Genomic DNA, 20,140 nt, shown 5'->3' on the forward strand with positions numbered 1-20,140 from the left:
CCATTCTGAAATAGATCAGAAACTTTGGCCTTTCTGCCACTAGAAATGTCATTAGACACCCTATGACCAAACTTTATATAAAAGGAACAGGGGATGCCAGTAATTATACCAGAAGAAGATAGATTGACCAGATCCCTCCTTGAATCAAATCAGGTTCCTGGCAAGCTTCCTAAGCTGTAAAATTATCCTCCAACTCCAAGAGCATTGCTAAGGAATAGGGATAGACTAGAAACTGCTACCTTTTCACAAATATTTCCTCATTCAAGCCACCCAAATTACCTGCTTTAACAAACATCTTTACAGGCAACCTTAGCCACAATATGTTTTACCATCCTTGCCTGTCCATTGTGAGGCATTAAGTTTTTGCTCAATACCTATAATCACTCTTTTAGTTAAGATGAACAGGCTGGACCAGAATACTTGCACACTATCCAAAACCAGATTGATCAATTGGATTCTCCCACCAAAAGATGAATTCTTTTCTGTCCAGGGATAGATTCTAGCAGAAATTTTTGCAATGATAGGCTTGCAATCTTTATAGGGGAGTCTTATAGTTATTGAAGTTAGAGGAACCTCAAGATATCTCAAAAGCAGCTTTCCAACAGGTAATTCCAGCAAACCAGACACTTTCTGCCTTAAATTATCATCAGTGTCAGATGGAAAGATCTCACTCCTTTTTATTTATTTTTATAATTATTGACTGAGAGACAAGAAATTTCCTTGTATTCATAATTTCATCTAGCATGTCAATTATTATTTTTTTAGTAAGGGCCAATGGGCTGAAGCAAACAACAAAACATCATCTATAGAAAATAGATAAGGGGAAAGAGGGTCCTGTTGCCTTTAACCCTTTTTCATTGCAAAATACCCAGCCAAAGAAGCATTAACTGCAATAGAAAATTTAGGGAATGTTATACAAGCCTTCACACAACCAACAAACTCATCAGGAACATCAATAGCCTTCAAGACCTCAATTATAAAATTCCATTCAACCGACTTATAAGCTTTAGATGAATGTCAATGATAACCACCAGTTCATGAGCATAAAGAATATTATCAGAGATATTCCTGCCAGGAATAAAAGCTGATTGTTCAGGGCTAATGAAATCCTTTAGCTCAACTCTCAATCTATTAGCAAGCAATATTGAGATGCATTTATAAATGGCATCACAAGCAGCACTGGGTTTTAACTTTTAAATCATTTATTTTTGAAGGGTTTAAGGATCTTAGGAACCAAAGTAATGATAATTGCATTTGCCTCTGCACGCAACCCGCCTTTCCAAAAGAAATCTAAGGTAGCTGCACTGACCTCATCCCCTAAGTGTGCCTGAAGAAAAGAGGAGTATACCCATCGGTACTTGTAGCCTTGTCATTCTTGAGAGAGAACACGACTTTCTTATTTTTTTTATCGACTCTGCTGTCACCTGCTTCTGTAAAGGCCTCTTTGATAGTCTGAAATGTAGTGCTGCACCACCTTGGCACCTCCTTAATTTTCTGTTCAACATCTTAATCATTACCAGTCTTAGTAGAACGAAGGAGATTTAAAGAAATTAACAGCAAGTTCCTTGATCTGATTAACACCATCAACCATATTTCCATTCCATCAGTAATACACCTAATAGAATTCTGAGCATTCCTTACACTAGCCATTTTGTGAAAGTATGCAGTATTTTGATCCCCAGTGTTTATCTATAAATTCCTAAATTTCTGTCTCAGAAAAGCTTCCTCAGCTTTTTTTGACATATAATAATGCAACAACTCCTTTTCCTTTTTCAGGAGCCTAGGCATTCTTGGACAACTGAGAAGACCTTTTAAGTCCTTCCCACAAACTCCACAATTTCTGTCTCAGAATAGCCTCAGCATTTTCTATTGACATATAATAATGCAACAATTCCTTTTCCATTTTCAGGAGCCTAGGCATTCCTGGACAACTGAGAAGATCTTTTTGATCCTTTTCCAAGTCCTCCCTAATCATTTGAACTCTCAGACTCATGCTCCCAAAATTTTCCTTATTTTACTTCCTGAACACCATCTTTACTGCTCTGATCCATTTTTGTTTTTACTACAGAGGAACTGAAGCACTCTTTGTCAATTAATTGATCTTTCCATTTTGGGTTATGTCCTTCAATGATTATAACTTGCTCTGATCCAGAGTTTAAAGTTCAAAGGTGTGCATTATTCCCAAATGCAGTATAATTTGCATTTAAACTTATGTAAGTTGTACTATGAGGAGAAAGATATCAATGATCTGTCAGGAAGTAAATAATTGACTTCCTGACAGATCCTTGATATCTTCTTGTGCCATTGATACAGCCATGGTCATTCTTACATAAGAATTTGTGGACATAATGTCATAAGAACGTGTAGTATTTCTATTTGATCTATAGATCTATAATATGATTCTCCATTTGATATGCTTGTCTTGCATTGAATTATATATTTTGTTTATCTGATTGTGAACATTTAATTATTTGTACATTTGTAGTTGTATTGAAGCTTTGCTTTTGTATCAATATTAATTTTGTTTGTATTTCTAGTGCTGTTGCTTGGTGTGGAAAACTGAATGCTATAGCTTGTGCATCAGAGACCTGTGCAAGAATTCCAAGGTTAGTGTACTCTATCCCCACCCCCCAAACAAAAAAAAAAGTGAAGGAAATATAGCAGGTAATCATTTTTTAGTATTTTCAAAATTTTGTTTCACTTGTCAATTCTGAAATCCATGTGGAGCATTGAGGGAACATGTTGCGGGAGTTAATTCCATATGATAATATGCGATAAGATCTGACAATAAATTTGAAGAGGTGACTTGTGTAGTTGTGTTTGGGGAAAAAGAAGAAGAGAAAGAATAAATCAAAGGGATATTCAAGCAATAAAAACGGAAAAATAGAAAGAATCTAGGCATCAACACTTGGGGCTGCTTGGAATCAGCACCAAGCATAATAGGAACCCAAGAATCAACTTTGGGCCCAGTAAAGAGTCCCCAAATTACATCAAACATGGAAAGAACATAAAAGTATAGTGAGATCATATCATATATTGAAATACAATTCAAATAGCCATCAAATCTCCTGAATAGCATCAATCAGCAGCAATCAGGTCCAACAACATCAATTAATCTAATTTTCTGTCTGCATCAATCACAAGAAAATAGTGTGATATGGGGAGTTCGAAGATAAGTATAATACATTGATAATGCCCATAGCAGACATCTTCTATGTTGCCTTATTTCTTGATAACAGATTTGGTATCCGCTTGTTGCAAAGTTATACATGTCAAGAGATTGAGATGGACTGCACAAGGATATCACAACTGCACAATTACCTTGAGTGACAGAACTTGACTTTGTAGCTCTGTAGCTTTTCATCATATGTTATTATGCATATGTCCTGAAACATTACATCAATCTCTTGCTGATTGGAAATTCTCTCATATTGAAGTTTGGATAACCCTAGTTTCTGAATAGCCATGCTTTCATCACTCTATTTCTGAATTGCATATAACCATTTTCAATGATGGTGATGGGAGGGTTCTTTATTTTGGCATTAGTAATTTTCCATGGCCCCTTTTCTCTTTCCCTCTTATCCTGCTTGTGAAAATTGATTCCTATGAGTATAATTTTCCGGTTCATATTTTGCTTTTGCAGTTCTAATGCAAATCCACCATTTTGGATCCCCATACATATTGTGATTCCAGAGCGACCAACTGAGTGTGCAGTGTTCAATGTCACAGCTGGTATTTTGATGATCATTATCACTCGTTGTTGTATAATTTAATTACGGCTTTTGATGTTCTGATGTACAATTGTTATTTGTCCGTTGGGTGTTTTACTTTTGTGAGGTTGGGAAACTACTCTTCCTGGGATTTGAAAAATAGGTGCTCAATGCTCAGTGTTCTGATCCTTAACTGAACCGCTTCTGTTAATATTTTTCCTTATAATTGTGATGGGCCAACTGGTTTTCCTATATTTTCGTATTATTCTGCTTTGAACAATCTGAAAATTGGGGAATGCTAATGCTCTTACTTTACCAGTAAAAGGCCTGGGTTAAAGAAGTGCCCCTTTTCAAGTTGAGAGCAGGTGTTAATGCTTCTGCTAAAGCCATATTAATGAAAGAAAAAGTTAGAGATATTAGGTTTAAAATTTGAGTTGTGAAGAGAGAACTTCTGGTCTTTGGATAGTTTGCCTAATTTTGTGTAAGCATTTTTGTTTTTGGGACTCATGGCTGTCATATTATTGTGTAAGCATATGATTTTGAACACTGAGTAGTTCCAGAATATCAAAAAAATAAAAATAAAAAGAAGAGACAAGTTGCAAACTTGCAACTCATTGAGCTTGAAATCTCTTAAAATTAGTTTTTCTTTAATATGAATGCAAACGGGCTACTTATGTGTATATATATATATATATATAAAGAATAAAGAATGCAAAGGGCAACTAAAATTTCATATGATGCTCTAAATTGATTAAACATTTTTCTGAGTACATATATAGGTCTTTTTGGCGGCAAAAAATGATGTGATTCTTTGATAATAAAATTTAATTTAAAGCATAGGTATGCTGAACTGTTAGTGAATTAGCATATGTATGTTCAACCTTTTTTGATACCCTCGTACCCAATTATGCTTTTCTTTGCTATCATTTGAACTGGTTGATTCCAGAATTTAAATGGAGTGGTGTTTGTGAAATCAGATGGACTAGTATATGTGGAATTAGATGGCCATTAGTTCTTATTATAATTTTGCAATTTTTATTTGTGGCTATATCTGTGCCTAGATAGACCTAAAAACCTCAACATACGATATGCAACTAAGACATGATTAAAAAACATGTCTTATTTTGCAATTGATTTGTTAGTTTACATTTTCTCTGTTTTCATTTTCATTGTTGTCATTGCATTACATATGGAATGTTGCCTGTGTTAAATTACCAAGTCTCCCAAAAGCTTAAGCCATTAGGAATGATGAATTTAATTCTAATTCTAATACTTCTCCTAATGTGTGGGCCTAAACTCTCCCTCAATAAGTGGGGCCCAACCTGTGGGATTTTTAACATTTAGATTGGGTGGTAGAGTAAAGTTGGGGATCGAACTTAGGCTCTTCCACTCTGCTACTATGTTAAATTAGCGATTGTTTCAAAAACTTAAGTTATTGGGAAATGGTATAATCATTTAATCACATACTTCTAATAGCCTGATTTGTTTATCATACTGGTAAAAGTTAGGGTGTCCATTTGGTGTATACCAAATGTAATTTAACATAATTCATTGTTTGTCATGCTCTACAAGGTTTTTTGCTTTTTATTTATTTATTTATTTTGTGTTGTGGTGGATGAAAGGGGGTGGGGGAGAATTGGTCTAATTTTGTCAATTATGATTGGTTGCATTGAATATCTTTTGCAGATTCTCCTCGTGATTCTGTTCAGTTTATTGAATGGTCTCCTACTTCCTGCCCTCGTGCCTTGCTAATTGCTAATTTTCATGGGAGGATAACTATTTGGACTCAGCCCTCTCAGGTAAGCTAAACTTTCTCCAACTACTTAAGTAGATGCCTTTCCCTGACAAGCTGTTAGTTGCATGTATCTAGCATGCTTTTTCTCAATTGGTTGACTTCTCTCTGTTTAACCTGTTTATCCTGACTGTATGTCTAGTATTGTTTATATGTTGTTGCATATTCTCATTTAGCATATATATGATCTCTTCATTCAGGGGCCAGCTAATCTGGTACGTGATGCTAGCTGCTGGCTGCCTGAACATGAATGGCGACAGGATATTGCTGTTGTTACAAAGTGGTTATCAGGGGTGTCTCCGGTATGCAAGAAATTTCTGTCTTCTACTTATCTGCTAAACTATTTATCCTTTTTTTTTTTATAAGTAATAAGTATATTGATCTAAAAAAGGAATATCCTAGTACACAGGGAGTGAACAAGGGAAAGGAAATCAAATATAAAAATTGCAAGAATCTAGGAAATCAATAAAAGAAGGGAATGATTGATGTTGCAAAGCAAACAACCAATCCCTTAAAGTACTAAAAAAGAGAAGCTTGAGGTCCGGAATAGATCTCTCAATATCTTCAAAACATCTACTATTTCTCTCCCCAAAGACACCACATTAAGCAATGAGGAATGATGGACCAAATGTAACCATTTCGATGACGACCAAAGCTGCCTTGCCAACACCCTAACAGCCCCAAAACAGTGTGTGGCATAACCCAAGTTACTCCAAATAGACCCAAAACCATAGACCATAGATCCATAGCAAAAGGACAATGAAGGAATAGATGGTCAACCGATTCACCATTTCTCTTACACATGTAGCACCAATCCAAAATCCACACCTTCCTTTTTCATAAATTATCAATCGTCAATCGTCAATCGTCAAGCTAAACTATTTATCTATATGTTTTGCTCATCAATTATCATGATGTAGTATGGTGCTTGAATTGTAACATTTTTGTTTTCCTAATAGTTGTTTTTAAGCTTCTTGTCATGTCGACTGAAATAAATCCAGCAGATCTAATTGCTATGGTATAGAGTTGAGATATCTTAATTTTGTTTGAACAAACGGGAAAACAACTTATTATAAGGCATGAAGTCTTTTGAGCTATGATTTGGAGGGATTGGATGTGAGCAATGAGTGTTGGCAAGGAAATTTGAAATTTTGACTTTTGAGTGCATTCAAATAAGGAGGGGGTATTCAACTATAAGTCTATTCTTCATTACATCCATCATATGGGAAGAGTAAATTAGAGATTTCCGGCCTATTAGTTTGGTGGGGAGTGTGTATAAGATTTTGGAGGAGGGTGGTAGCTATGGAGTTTGGGAAAGAGTGGCGGGAGTGGGGGGGGGTGGGGGGGGGGGGGTGGGAGATGGACTTCTAAGTTGGGTAGGGATTTACATGGTTGTGATTTTTGGAGTAGTATTAGAATGGTTTGGGAAGCATTTAATCAATACACTGGGTTTGAGTTTGGGGTGGGGAGTTGTGTGAGGTTTTGGCATGATTGTTGTTGTGTTGAACCTCTCAAAATGGCTTTCCTAGTTTTGTATGAGATTTCCACTAATAGGGAGGTCTCCTTAGAGTTTTCATTGGTGAGTCAGGGGGTGGAAGAGAGTAGTTGGGATTTGAGGTTCATTCGAGATTTGAATGATTGGGAGTTGGGTCCAGTGGTGGTTTTTCTTCATATTTTGGGATCCCGTACCCCCTCAACAGAGAATGGGGAATGTGTGAGGTGGAAGTTTAAGAAGAACGAGGGCTTTGATATCCATTTGCATTATAATGCACTAAGAGGTTCCTTTTTTGTCATCTTTCCTTGAAAAGGTATTTGGGAGTTAAGGCATCTAGGCGAGTTTCTTTCTTTATTTGGACTGCAGCATGAGGAAAAATACTCAGTGATAATTTAAGGAGAGGGGGTTTTGCCTTTGTTGATTGGTGTTGTATGTGCAGATGTAGTGGGGAGACAATGAATCATTTATTGATTCAATGTGAGTAGACTTATTAGTTGTGGTGTTTTGTCTTTAGGGTTTTTTGGGTTTTACAAAGAACAGTGCTAGATCTTCTCTTGGTTGGAGGAATTGCTTGGGGAAGCACTTGTTAGACATTTGGGAATTGTTGTGTTTGATGTGGTGCATACAGAGGGAGTGTAATATATGCATGTTTGAGATGTGGAAAGTTTGGGGGATCAGCTGTTTGCTTCATTTATTGGTTCTCTGTTTGATTGGTCTCAAGCTAGGGGGCTCAGATAGTGATTTCCTTCCATTGTTTATTAACTTTCCTCTCCTGTGCATATTTTTCTGTTTTTTTTTTTCTCTTTCTTGTACTATTCAACTGCTTTGTGATCTTATCGCATGTAGTCTTTTTAAATAAAGATTCTTCTTACTTATCAAATAAAAAATATATGTAAAAAATCCAGCATCTGGGAAGTCTAGGGTTTGATTCCCAAGGTTTGACAAATGTAGTGATGGACCAAAAATGGTGAAAAGGAAAGATGTTTTAGAAAGCTAAGTTGCTTAGAGAAAAGAAAGAATGAACTAGCTTTTCAAGAGACACGCTCTTGGAATAATACCTCATAGGTAGAGATTTCTTGGATTCAAATTCAACTAGTTACAATGAGGGCAACCTTGATTATTTATAGTTACATAAGCAAGCTGCTGAGTTAGTTACAAGAACCCACCATGTGGCTGCAATGTTATTGGCCAAAGCCTAACAAACTTCTGTAAATAACTAATAGGCTATTGCACTTATCACTAACAACCTATCAGCTAACTAACTTTCTGTTACAAGTGATAAAGGCTATTAAAAGTAAAAGGAACTACTTATTATACAACATAAGCTAGTAATAGCTAGCTTTAAAAATGAATAGGCAAATGCATAGGCAACAGTAGCTGCCAAACCAGGGGGAGAAATAGAAAAGCACGCAGTAGTGGAGAAGAAGTCTGGATAATCAGGTCATCTTTGGATATGAATATGACTGTCCAAATACCCACTCAAACTGACTCACCTGCTCAACCTAGACTGACTTTTTGGGATTTGGCTGGTTTTGATGGTGGCGACAGGTTCAACAGTCCAAAGTATGCCTCAAATGGGTCAAGTGTCAGCTTTCCCACTTGGGAATCCGTTGAAACTGACCTGCCCAATGAAGATGCAATACTGGTAAAAAATTTTCCCAGATTGGCTGAGATGATCTCTGATATCTGGTCGGAGATCTCACAGATCTCCAATCAGATACAACGGAGATCTTGCGATTTTGGATGTTTTTGCTCTCCATCGCCTTTTTTAGCCGGTTTCAACTGAATCTGACCACCACTGGTGGACACCTGCAAGTTTGAGCTGCTCTTTCTGCTCAGTCAGTGATGGGTCTCATCCTTCACCACCCAATGACCGACATAATGTGTGGAGTCCAAACTGACTTGTTCCTTTCTAAATGCAGAGCCTTTCATTTGAGTAATATTATTGTCCCTCCAAAAATTTTTCTGTTCATGAGCTTTCAGCAGGTGCTTCATATCTTATTAGATTGCTTCAATCAAAAAGATTTTTCTGAAGATGTTTTCATAGGCTTTTTCACCTTCTTCCACTACTGTATAGTGCAAAGTCACATTTTCTGATGTCTTAGCATATTGTTACTTTTTTGCTTATGGGCAGTTTGGGTAAATTTTTGTATCACAAATGGTTACTCTGCGTTTTGTTTTAAGTCATTGTCCTGCTTTAGTTCTGGTATGTTCAACTCTTTTCTTTATAATTTGATTCTGGTCTTTTTAAGCATATTTTATTGTTGTATTTGTTTTAAAAATCAGTATAGGTGGCTTTCCTCGAAATCCAATGCTTCCACAAGCTCAAAGTCAACTTTTGAGGAAAAGTTCCTTTCGCAGCAGTCTCAAACTTCAGGTTTGTTGCTCTTTGCAATATATTTTTACAATGTTTGGTTTATGATGCTGCCATAGCCCATGAGCCAAGGAATTTTAAGTTATGTGGTGCAATTTTTCATACGTAACTTGTAGGTTGTGGTTGTTCATTTGTTAGTAGCAAGCTTAAAACTAGGTGGTTCAGATCTTGGAAGCTTAATAAATTAGATGATTACTGGCTTAATTTTGATCTTCAATGGTCCTCTGGTTATAGTTTCTTAATTTTGTACTCATAATTACATGATCTAGTAGCACAAGATTCTTTGAGTAGGATATATTTGTTTTCCTCCCTGCTGATAGTTTTCATGTTTTGGCATTCAGCCTTTTTTTTTAAGGTGGACCATATGCAAAGTTGCAAACATGAAGCATATAGTTTTGAAAGTTATATATAGCTAAACCATATAATTTAAAAGAAAATGAGAAAAATTATTGATCCATTCTTTTTTCTATTACCACAAGAATATGATTCTTTAAAATACATGAAGGTTTTGAAAATATGAAAATATTGCTGATATTGGAGGATATTTAATATTTTCCTAGGTTTCTGATGTACCATCTGAGATGTGTATATATATATTTGTGTCGAGTGATATTTAATTATTTATCAGCCTGATTTTTGCTGAGAAAAAAAGGGACGGCTCCTAGTGAGTATGATATTTAATAGATTTCTAAGTATTGGTCAATAAATCCTATGGAACACCTGGTGTGCTTAACAATTTTCCTTTTTCATTTATTTTACATATATTTGTGTGCTGTTTCTAATATTTTGCTGAAATTTTATGAGAAATCAGCCAATATATTTTTGATTGATATTTTAAGATATCAATAATGTTTCTTATTACCAATACTTACATATTTCAGTATCTCAAGAGATCTTGGTGAGATTTTAGACTATGAAATTAACTGATTGTTGAAAATATTAATATATTTTACAATCTTATTTAGGTATTATGGCTGCCTGTACCATTTACTATGATGAAGATGAATGATAATGTCTTCCCAATTAGTTGTCTATTCTGTAAGCAGATTGAGTTCATAAATCAGAACAGCATCAGGAATGTTACATCTGATGCAATATTTGGTTTTTGTTTCAGCTCGGTGGCCCAACTTTCTTTGCGTCTGTTCTGTTTTCTCATCAGGCTCTGTTCAACTTCATTGGTCACAGTGGCCTTCTAGTCATAATGGTGCAGTGTCTAAGTGGTTTGGCACAAGCAAAGGACTTTTGGGTGCTGGACCTAGCGGGATCATGGCTGCTGATGCCATCATAACAGATAGTGGTGCCATGCATGTGGCAGGTGTTCCTATCGTGAACCCATCCACCGTAGTTGTTTGGGAGGTGACTCCTGGTCCTGGAAATGCATTTCAAGCAACTCCAAAGACAAGTTTGAGCAATGGGGTTCCACCTTCTCTTAACCCTCCGTGTTGGCCAGGTTTTGCCCCTTTGGCTGCATATTTATTTAGTTGGCAGGAATATTTAATATCTGAAGCAAAGCAAGGAAAAAGGACAGATCAAGATCTCAGCGAGACAGTACCACTTCATTGCTCGCCAGTTTCAAATTTTTCTGCATATGTGAGTCCTGAGGCTGCAGCTCAATCTGCGGCAACCACTACATGGGGTTCTGGGGTTACTGCAGTAGCCTTTGATCCAACTCGTGGCGGTTCTGTGCTAGCTGTTGTTATAGTTGAGGGTACTTATCTGTTTTCTGTCTTGAAAGTATCTTATTTACTTTTTAAATTCAATGTCATGCTTCTGCTAAAGCGGAGCAATCATTTGTTTGTTAATTATATTTGGTTGAGTAATCCGGGGCATTGATAATGCAGATAGTTTGTTTTTTAAACGTTTGTAATTGTTGCCTTGTAATTGTGCATATTCTTCATGTGCTATGACATTATGAAACAACAAATTGTAAGAAGATATCGATTTTTCTTGATGGTAAATAATTTTTTGAAAGTAAGTGTATACATCTCATGTATCTGGGAAGTATGTAAAGGCTGGACTCCTTAAAAGTTAGAACCTAGTGAGCACTAAAACTTGCTAGGCAGAAAATCTATGGAATCAAGAAAACAATCCGAGATGGTAATAACTGCTCCCTCATTCAAATAATTGCTAACTTAATATAATGTAGCGGCCACTCAGGTTGATTTACCCTATGTTGATATTATTTTGTTATCTGTTCCTTGCATTTTATCTTGTTTTACTGATTCTCAAGTTTCTGGCCATATAAGTTTGGACACATGGTAACATAATGCCCTGTCCTGTCTTACTTTAGCCTGGGTACTATTTAACTGAAAGGTTTTTAATTGCTTCATAAAGGTGGAGAAGATTGTGTCATACCCTTATTGTGGATTTTTACTCTATACTTAATGGTTCTTTACTCTGATACACGTATTAATTGTCTTTTGGCCATTTCCTAATTCCATTTTATTCTCTGATTTGTTTTAACGTTCAATTGTTCTATGACACGAGTGCATAGACAGGCAGATGAAACTTAAACAGCAAAACTCATGTCCCATTTGGTCTGTCACAAACCAACATATACACATATGGTTTTCTGTCCATGTCTCCTCACTTTCCCGTGATAACAGATTTAGTGGCTTTAGGAGTTTAATCAATAACAATTTTCCACATGTGCAGGACAGTACATGTCCCCTTATGATCCGGATGAGGGTCCTTCGATCACAGGGTGGAGAGTGCAACGTTGGGAATCATCTCTTAAGCCTGTTGTCCTCCATCAAATATTTGGAAATCCCACTTCTAGTTATGGTGGGCAGGCACCCATGCAAACAGTTTGGGTGTCCAAAGTGGATACAAGCATTACACCAACTAATGATTTTAAATCTCACCAAGCAGCTGCAACAGGACCAACTTCTGATGCAAGGAAGATATCTGATTCTGGTGCTGACAAGAGGAAAAAAGTCATTTTTGATCCCTTTGATCTACCAAGTGATGTAAGGACACTTGCTCGAATTGTCTATTCTGCTCATGGTGGTGAGATTGCTATTGCTTTTCTGCGGGGTGGGGTCCACATTTTTTCTGGTCCAAACTTTGCACCTGTTGATAACTACCAGATTAATGTTGGATCTGCAATTGCTGCTCCTGCCTTCTCTTCTACAAGCTGCTGCTCAGGTTCTGTTTGGCATGATACTAGCAAGGACCGTACTATGTTGAAGATAATTCGTGTTCTTCCTCCTGCTGTCCCAAGTAGTCAAGCGAAGGCCAACTCATCAACCTGGGAGCGTGCAATTGCTGAGAGGTACTTTTTGTAACCACTTGAGATATATTATCTGCAAGGTGTAAATTTGATAGTTGATATAATCGTGCTTATGAATTTTTCCATCTCAGTTGTCAGAATTATCTCAATATTTTGCATTGTGATGCTGATTTTGTTTGTTGGAACAGATTTTGGTGGAGCCTTCTGGTTGGAGTTGATTGGTGGGATGCTGTTGGCTGTACACAGAGTGCAGCAGAGGATGGCATTGGTAAGAATATTTTTGCTACAGTTTGGTGTGACTGATATATAATAGTGCAAGAGAAATTAGAAGATAAATATTATGATATATTATTATTATCATCATTTATGCATCTTCCACGAGCATTTGTATGAAATGATGACAGAACTAACTTGTTTATGACATTGGTTCTTTCTTTCTTTCAGTTTCTCTGAACAGTGTCATTGCAGTCTTGGATGCTGATTTTCATTCTCTTCCTTCCACACAGCACAGGCAACAGTATGGTCCTGTACGTTACTCTGGACTATTGCCATCTTAAATTGTCAAGAATCTTTCTTTGGATATCATTAGCGTTATTTAGCTTTTATGGACTTTTGTTGTTGTCAATTTGCTACTTACCATTATGAACACCGTATTGCTTGCTATAGCGGGTTCTTCTTACTTTTTCTTTTAAAAAAATGTGTATTCTGGAGATTACATGCCATCTTAGGGGTTGTGGCTTTTAGAAACTTTCTATCCTATTTGTGGTTCTTTGCTATCTTGTGGTTGTGTTGTTCATTACCCTAACATTCATACCATGAAAAAAATGAAAGGTACTATTAGCAAATATGTTAAAGAATTCTGACAAGAATTATTAATTAATATGCTGTGATCTGATATATTCCTCTAATTTCTGTGCAAGTTGCAATGTATGGGAAGGTATGATATAGTCATGAATAAGTTTCTGCTGCAGCTGAATGATGTTGCAGTGCAAATGTTATCTGTTTGAGGATATTCTCATGCTTTTGTAACCTTAAAATGACCTTTGATTAAGTCTGGATATTGAGCTGACCTTTGAATTGATACGAGAAGTCTACATTGGTGACCTCCCTGTTTTCTCCAGCAAAAAATCACCTGCATTATAGGATTCTGAAATTCTAAATGTAGCTCAGAGTTGTCCTACTGTCCCGTGTGATGCATCCTGCCACTTACCTCTTTTTGGTGGTGGTTTATTATTATTATTATTATTATTTTTTTTTGGGGGGGGGGGGGGGGGGGGGGGGTGGGGGGGGAAGGGGAAGTTGTTTTCATGCTCACTAACTTGTTTGCTTTGTAGTTTTTATTGAAGATATGAAACCTGGTTTTGCATGATGCAGAGTCTAGACAGGATAAAATGCAGGCTACTTGAAGGTACAAATGCTCAAGAAGTTAGAGCAATGGTTCTTGATATGCAAGCAAGGCTGTTGCTGGATATGCTGGGGAAAGGAATTGAATCAGCTTTGATAAATCCTTCGGCTTTAGTACCTGAGCCATGGCAGGCATCTGGTGAGACGTTATCTGGCATTGATCCCGAAATAATGGCTGTTGAACCAGCACTAATTCAGAGTATTCAGGTTAAATTTGGTTCTGTTTGACTTCTCATTTTCATCAGTCCTTCCATTTCCTTATCTTTTTTCCTGTCAGTTGATCCTGTTGAAATTTTAAACACTAAGATCAGCTGATGCCGCTGATTGGTTCTCCATTGTTTCATAAAGCCAGAAGTGCCTTTAATGTGGTGTGGTTGTTCTTTGCCACATGCAATGTATTTTACTTTTATTATTTAATTAGTTGCTAAAGTACAAATTTCAGTAGATACTGAGGACTGCTGTCTTCAGTATAATTGGTTTGTGTTTATCTGGGCCATGTAGCTGGGAAAGTGTGACCTAAACAGAACACTTTATTATATTTATTTTTAATTGGTAAGTTTACACATGCATCCAGTGGATTTTGAACCGGAGCCGCTTCATGGGCTTGTAATTGCAGCATTAACCTAAGCACTGTCATTTAGTTGGCCAAAGGTGTCCCTTTCTATCAGTCAGCTCCTTTGATATGGAAGTTCTATTTTGTTAAGAATTTGATCAGAAATACTAGTGAAAAATAGAATTTGACTAGAAATATTTTTCTCATTCAGTTTTGAGCTTTTCTAATTGCTACAATTTAATGCAGGCTTATGTTGATGCCGTTCTTGATCTAGCTTCTCATTTCATTACACGTTTGAGGCGCTATGCAAGTTTCTGTCGCACATTGGCCAGTCATGCTGTTACTGCTGGCACTGGAAGCAATCGCAATATGGTGGCCAGTCCTACCCAAAGTTCTGCAACTCCTGCACCAAGTCAGGGTCAGTATGTGCTGGTCTTCTTGTACTTAAAAATTAATCTAAAGAAAAAAGAACAAAATTTATTTTGATGGTTCATCGTAGAAGACATCAATTTCTATAATGTAATACACCATAAAATTTGATCACATGTTGATCAGTTACTATATTGTACCTACTTAAGAGGCAAGGGTGGCTGCATAATTATTTGTCTTGTTCACTGTCATTGATGTGTTTTGTGATGAAGTCATGAGAAATCAGAAACTCCTTTAATTTGTTTCCTCTTTCTTCATTATATCATTGTTACATCCTTCTCACACTTTGATGCTTTGTTGTCCAGGAGGTCAAAGTGGTACCACAAGCTCCACTGGAAGCACCCAAATGCAAGCCTGGGTACAAGGTGCTATTGCTAAGATTAGTAGCACAACTGATGGAGTGTCCAATTCAACTCCTAACCCTATAAGTGGTCCATCATCTTTCATGCCGATAAGCATTAACACAGGAACTTTTCCAGGAACACCAGCTGTTAGGCTCATTGGGGATTGCCATTTCCTTCATCGATTATGCCAACTTCTGCTTTTCTGTTTTTTCTTCCGACGATCACTTCCCCGCTTTCTTGGGGCTGCACAAAGAAATGCCGATACAAATATGCAAAAACCACAACCTAGTGCTCCTGCCAAGGTGGAGGAGATCAATTCTGTGTCTGCAAAGCCAACTTCATCCATGGCCAGGTCAGATGATGGTCAGGTAGCTCGAGCTAGTCAACTTATACCTGGGGCAAAAGGAGTGGAAGAAGGATCTGGTGTCCGGTCAAGATTAGGATATGGCAATGCTGGTCAAGGATACACTTTTGAGGAGGTGAAAGATGATTATTTCTTTTTACTTCAAACTCCACAAAAAAATGAAGCACCAATATATGAAATTTTCTTTTGTTTGATTCATGAACTAAGAAAAATGGTTTCATTTCATGTTCTATAAGGAGAAAATATTTGACATTAAGAACACTATGCATTGATGTGATGCAGGTAAAGGTTCTTTTCCTCATACTTATGGACCTCTGTCGGCGAACCGCTGCCCTGGCACATCCCTTACCAGTTTCTCAGGTGGGGAGCAGCAACATCCAGGTGCGGCTGCATTACATTGATGGGAATTATACAGTACTTCCAGAGGTTGTAGAAGCATCTCTTGGCCCTCATATGCAGGTATTTATGTTTATGATTTAATTTTCTGAATGAATTACTGATTATAGAGATGAATGAGGTTGGCTATCTGTAGTTATTAAAGATTTTGCCAAAGATTATAAAATTAGTCTGCATTTCTTTGAAAGCCTGCAATATAGTAAATTCATTTAAACAACTCTTTCTTTTCTCCTAAGGTAAAACTGGCCATCTACCCGTGTAATGCATGAAAAAATATTACAATATAAATACATTTATGCTTGCTTGCTGATAGCACATGCCTATCCATTGTATAACAAGAAAATTCAAAATAATATTAAGTCACAGCTTTCTCCACTGCTAATTATTATTTGAAAAAAATTATATATCAGCTCTACAAATGTACTTCTGTAAAATATATATAAATATATATATATATTTATATATCTATATTATATATAATAGGATTTCCCTCTTTCAACTGGACTTTTATGTGGTTCAAATATACCTTCATTAATGAAGGGTAACTTCATTTAGAAATAGAGTCATAAATGTCAAATAACAAATATTATTTTCAATTCAAAAAGAGAATTCCTAAAATTTAGGATTTTTTTCCCTTCACATTCAAAAAATAAATTACAATTACTGTTTATCTCTAAAGTTTATCATTTTTATTTTTTTGAAAAAGAAAAATATATGTTTCTAAATTATGATAAATACAAATTATTAACCTTTACCCAAAAAAATAAAAAGAGCCTCTGAGCACAAGCTCACAAGCATGCACATGAGTGCATGCTCAATGGCTAGTATAAATATAGAATGGCTCTAGTGCCATTCTATTGATGGAATTGTACTGTGGCAATTCTGCTAAAAATGCTAAAATGTTTAGCATTTGAGACATCTCATCAACCTTTCTTTTCTGTATTTGGTGTGTCAAATGCTAAAATTTTAGTATTTGACACACCTAGTGCTAGTGCTCTAACAAGAAAATTCAAAATAATAATAAGTCTCAACTTTTTTCCCCGCTAATTATTATTAACTTGAACCCAACTATATATATATATATATATAAACATTGTCTTATTCATTAAAAAAAATAAAATATTGTCTTAAATAGGAAACTGAAAGAATAAGTTAGAGAGAGAGAGAGGGAGAGAGATGCATTGAGTAAGGAAGGAAGATTAATGAGAGTAATTGCTTTCCACACATGGCATGCTCAGTCTTTTTCATAAACTTTCCCTCAGCTTCAGATGCTAATATTAGATGCCCGGCATAGCAACATACTTTGTTGACGATTGTGCTTTCTGATAGAATTTGGAAGGGCTGTTTAGATTCTGATATTATGCCACAATTAATAGCTTGGGCACTACGATTTGACCTTAACTCGGTCTTGACTCTGGTTGCTTTGAATTTTTTAAAACCATAGATTTATTCTTCCTTTTGTTAACGTTTTTTTCTGTTTCTCCTGAACTTTTTCCACCATTCTCTGATTGGCTGTGTAGAATATGCCCCGGCCTAGAGGTGCAGATGCTGCTGGTCTGTTACTCCGTGAGCTAGAACTCCATCCTCCTGCTGAAGAGTGGCACAGGAGGAATATGTATGGTGGGCCTTGGTCTGATCCAGATGATATGAGTCCTGTAGATGACTCTCCCAAGTTAAGTAATTCTGGAGACATGCTTGATTTCAACTCATTGGAAAATTGTGATGCTTATAATGGTGCCCATAGCCTGTGGCCAAGGAAGCGCAGGATGTCTGAAAGAGATGCAGCTTTTGGCTTGAACACTTCTGTTGGCCTTGGGGCATATCTGGGAATTATGGGTTCTCGTAGAGATGTTGTTACTGCCGTGTGGAAGACTGGTCTTGAAGGTGTTTGGTACAAGGTTTGATAGTCTCATCTTCATATTTCTTCTTCTTTGTTCATCCTTTTATTTGTTGGGTCTTGGATTCAAATGCTTCTCATATGGGTAATTAGTGTCGTTTGCCTTCAATTTACTTGATAGTGATAATTTAAAAAATCACTAGCTAATTTCTTTCTGGGAGTATAATCATATATTTCATTTGTGTGTGTTTGTGTATTTTACTATCTTTTTCTTACACCTCTTCATCCTTCTCTCCTCTGAGTTGTTGTGTTTGCTTAATCTTTTCCATTTTAATCTTTGTATTCTGGACTTTGTGATGCAGTGCATAAGATGTTTGCGGCAGACTTCAGCTTTTACCTCACCAGGTCCTGCACCTAATCAAAATGACCGGGAAAGTTGGTGGATCAGCCGCTGGGCTTACGGCTGTCCAATGTGTGGTGGAACATGGGTTCGAGTTGTATAGATGACTGTTTTATCTGTTAGGTGCTCTCCTGTCTCTAGTTAAGTGGGAACCAGTCCTTTGGTGATGAATACATGTATCGTAGTTGATTATTGACAATATACCAAGTATAATGCGGACTGGTCATTTAGAGGAGAGGTGTTGGTTTTGGGGATAAAGTCAGAAGATTTTCTTTCCCAGTGGTCCACTTCAGTTGGATCTGATGATAGTAGCAATCCTATTTATTTATGTTTATAATTATAATTTTGTTGAGTTCTAATTATGCAAAAAGAATCTTCTGTCGGATATGCAAGTTGGAGTTTTAGGTCAATATTATCCCAAAATGACTAGTCTTCTCCCCTCTAATGTGACCAAATTTTTCTGCAGCAATAGTAGGAATGAAGCCCCAGGCCTGTACATATTTTAGCCCTTCTCAGGGTATTCCCCCCAAGAATAAAATGGATGTGTAATGTGTACTGATTTTTTTTTTTTTTTTACTTCTAATTTTTGTATTTTTTTTTTTTTTTTTTTTTTTTTGGGTATTGTTGTATGATGATGCCTTCTGACATGTAGGACTATTACTGTAAATTTTATGTAAATGCTTTCACATATGCTGATTCTCATTTTTTTCCATTTCGCAGATTTTGAATATCTTGATATATCTATTCCACGTGTATTGCTGGAAATCTCTACCAGATGGATAAATCTGTGAATCTTTGTCGTGGCTGCTGGGATATAATTGGCAAATTGTTGCAGAGGCAAACAGTTTGCTTGTGATTAAAGGATCGTTACTTTAGTAGTACAAGCTGCTTCCCTGAGTTGGCTGGCAGATGCCTATTAGGTTTTATAATACATTACATTGAAAAAGAGCCAAAGCTTTTCTGTAATTGCATTAGGGTAAATTGAAAATTACATCCTTAAAGTTTAAAGGTGATTGGATTTTACACTATGGAGTTTCAGAATTTGGATTTTACCTCTTAACGTTTGGGCGTATTTGGATTTTATATCTTGATGTTTCAAAATTTGGATTTACTCATATTTTAAGAGTGTTTGGATTTTACTCTATAAAGTTTGGGGTGTTTGAATTTTACACTCTAAAGTTTCATAATTTAGGGGTGTAAAATTCAAGCATTTCTAAATTTTATAGGGTAAAATTCAAAATTTCAAGCGTTAGTGTGTAAAATCTAAACATTTTAAACTTCAGTGGGTAAAATTCAAATTTTGAAACTTCAAGGTGTAAAATCTAAACATTTTCAAACTTTAGGGGTTCATTTGCAATTTACCCATTTTATAATTATGTATTCAACAAATTATACCTTCTGTAACACAAAGAATCACATGTGGAGATGATAACATACTGTAAATTTTTAAATAATCGAAATGTAAATTGATGGCAACTGCAAACTAATTAGGTTGTTGTAAGTTAAGGTTTTTAATCCACTATATCTCTACAACCATGAATGAACTTGAGGGTGCCCCAGAAACAAAATGGGCGCAAGGATTTGTATAATGCAATGTACGCAAAGCTTAGAGGGGGAAGAATGAAAAAGCAAGCTAGTAATAACAAAGAAGCTTTATAGACGAGCTGTAAAAAGAGATTGTGAAAACAGTAAGTTTTTAGAAGTGCTAAAACCTTAGGTTAGGTTTAGTTTTTTTCAAAGAAATGAAATCACAGCTTCTGCCATTGGATAGCTTGCTATAAAACTTTCAATCTTTCTTAACAAGCTAGAG

At 36.3% G+C, this 20,140-nt stretch overlaps 1 protein-coding gene across 1 annotated transcript; it reads left to right on the plus strand.

The window, feature by feature from the left end:
* The first annotated feature begins 93 nt into the window (after window positions 1-93).
* Window positions 94-18,885, plus strand: LOC112019789 (mediator of RNA polymerase II transcription subunit 16). The gene is made up of 17 exons (XM_065761252.1): window positions 94-153; window positions 568-605; window positions 2,538-2,606; window positions 3,644-3,732; window positions 5,397-5,509; window positions 5,703-5,804; window positions 9,284-9,374; window positions 10,486-11,079; window positions 12,027-12,645; window positions 12,792-12,871; window positions 13,048-13,130; window positions 13,978-14,214; window positions 14,807-14,978; window positions 15,295-15,812; window positions 15,980-16,156; window positions 17,614-17,991; window positions 18,293-18,885. The coding sequence occupies exons 1-17, from the start codon at window positions 94-96 to the stop codon at window positions 18,431-18,433; spliced, it is 3,561 nt and encodes a 1,186-aa protein (XP_065617324.1). The 3' UTR covers window positions 18,434-18,885.
* Window positions 18,886-20,140: the final 1,255 nt, after the last annotated feature.

This window comes from Quercus suber, unplaced genomic scaffold, assembly GCF_002906115.3.
Source record: "Quercus suber isolate HL8 unplaced genomic scaffold, Cork oak 2.0 scaffold_403, whole genome shotgun sequence".
NCBI lineage: Eukaryota > Viridiplantae > Streptophyta > Magnoliopsida > Fagales > Fagaceae > Quercus > Quercus suber.

Excerpts from the sequence above, each read along its gene's own strand:
- LOC112019789 (XM_065761252.1), top strand. The coding sequence starts at position 94 with ATGCCAGTAATTATACCAGAAGAAGATAGATTGACCAGATCCCTCCTT. Across the intron at positions 2,607-3,643 it reads ACCTGTGCAAGAATTCCAAG|TTCTAATGCAAATCCACCAT; the intron begins GTTAGTGTACTC and ends TTGCTTTTGCAG. Across the intron at positions 15,813-15,979 it reads AAGGATACACTTTTGAGGAG|GTAAAGGTTCTTTTCCTCAT; the intron begins GTGAAAGATGAT and ends GATGTGATGCAG.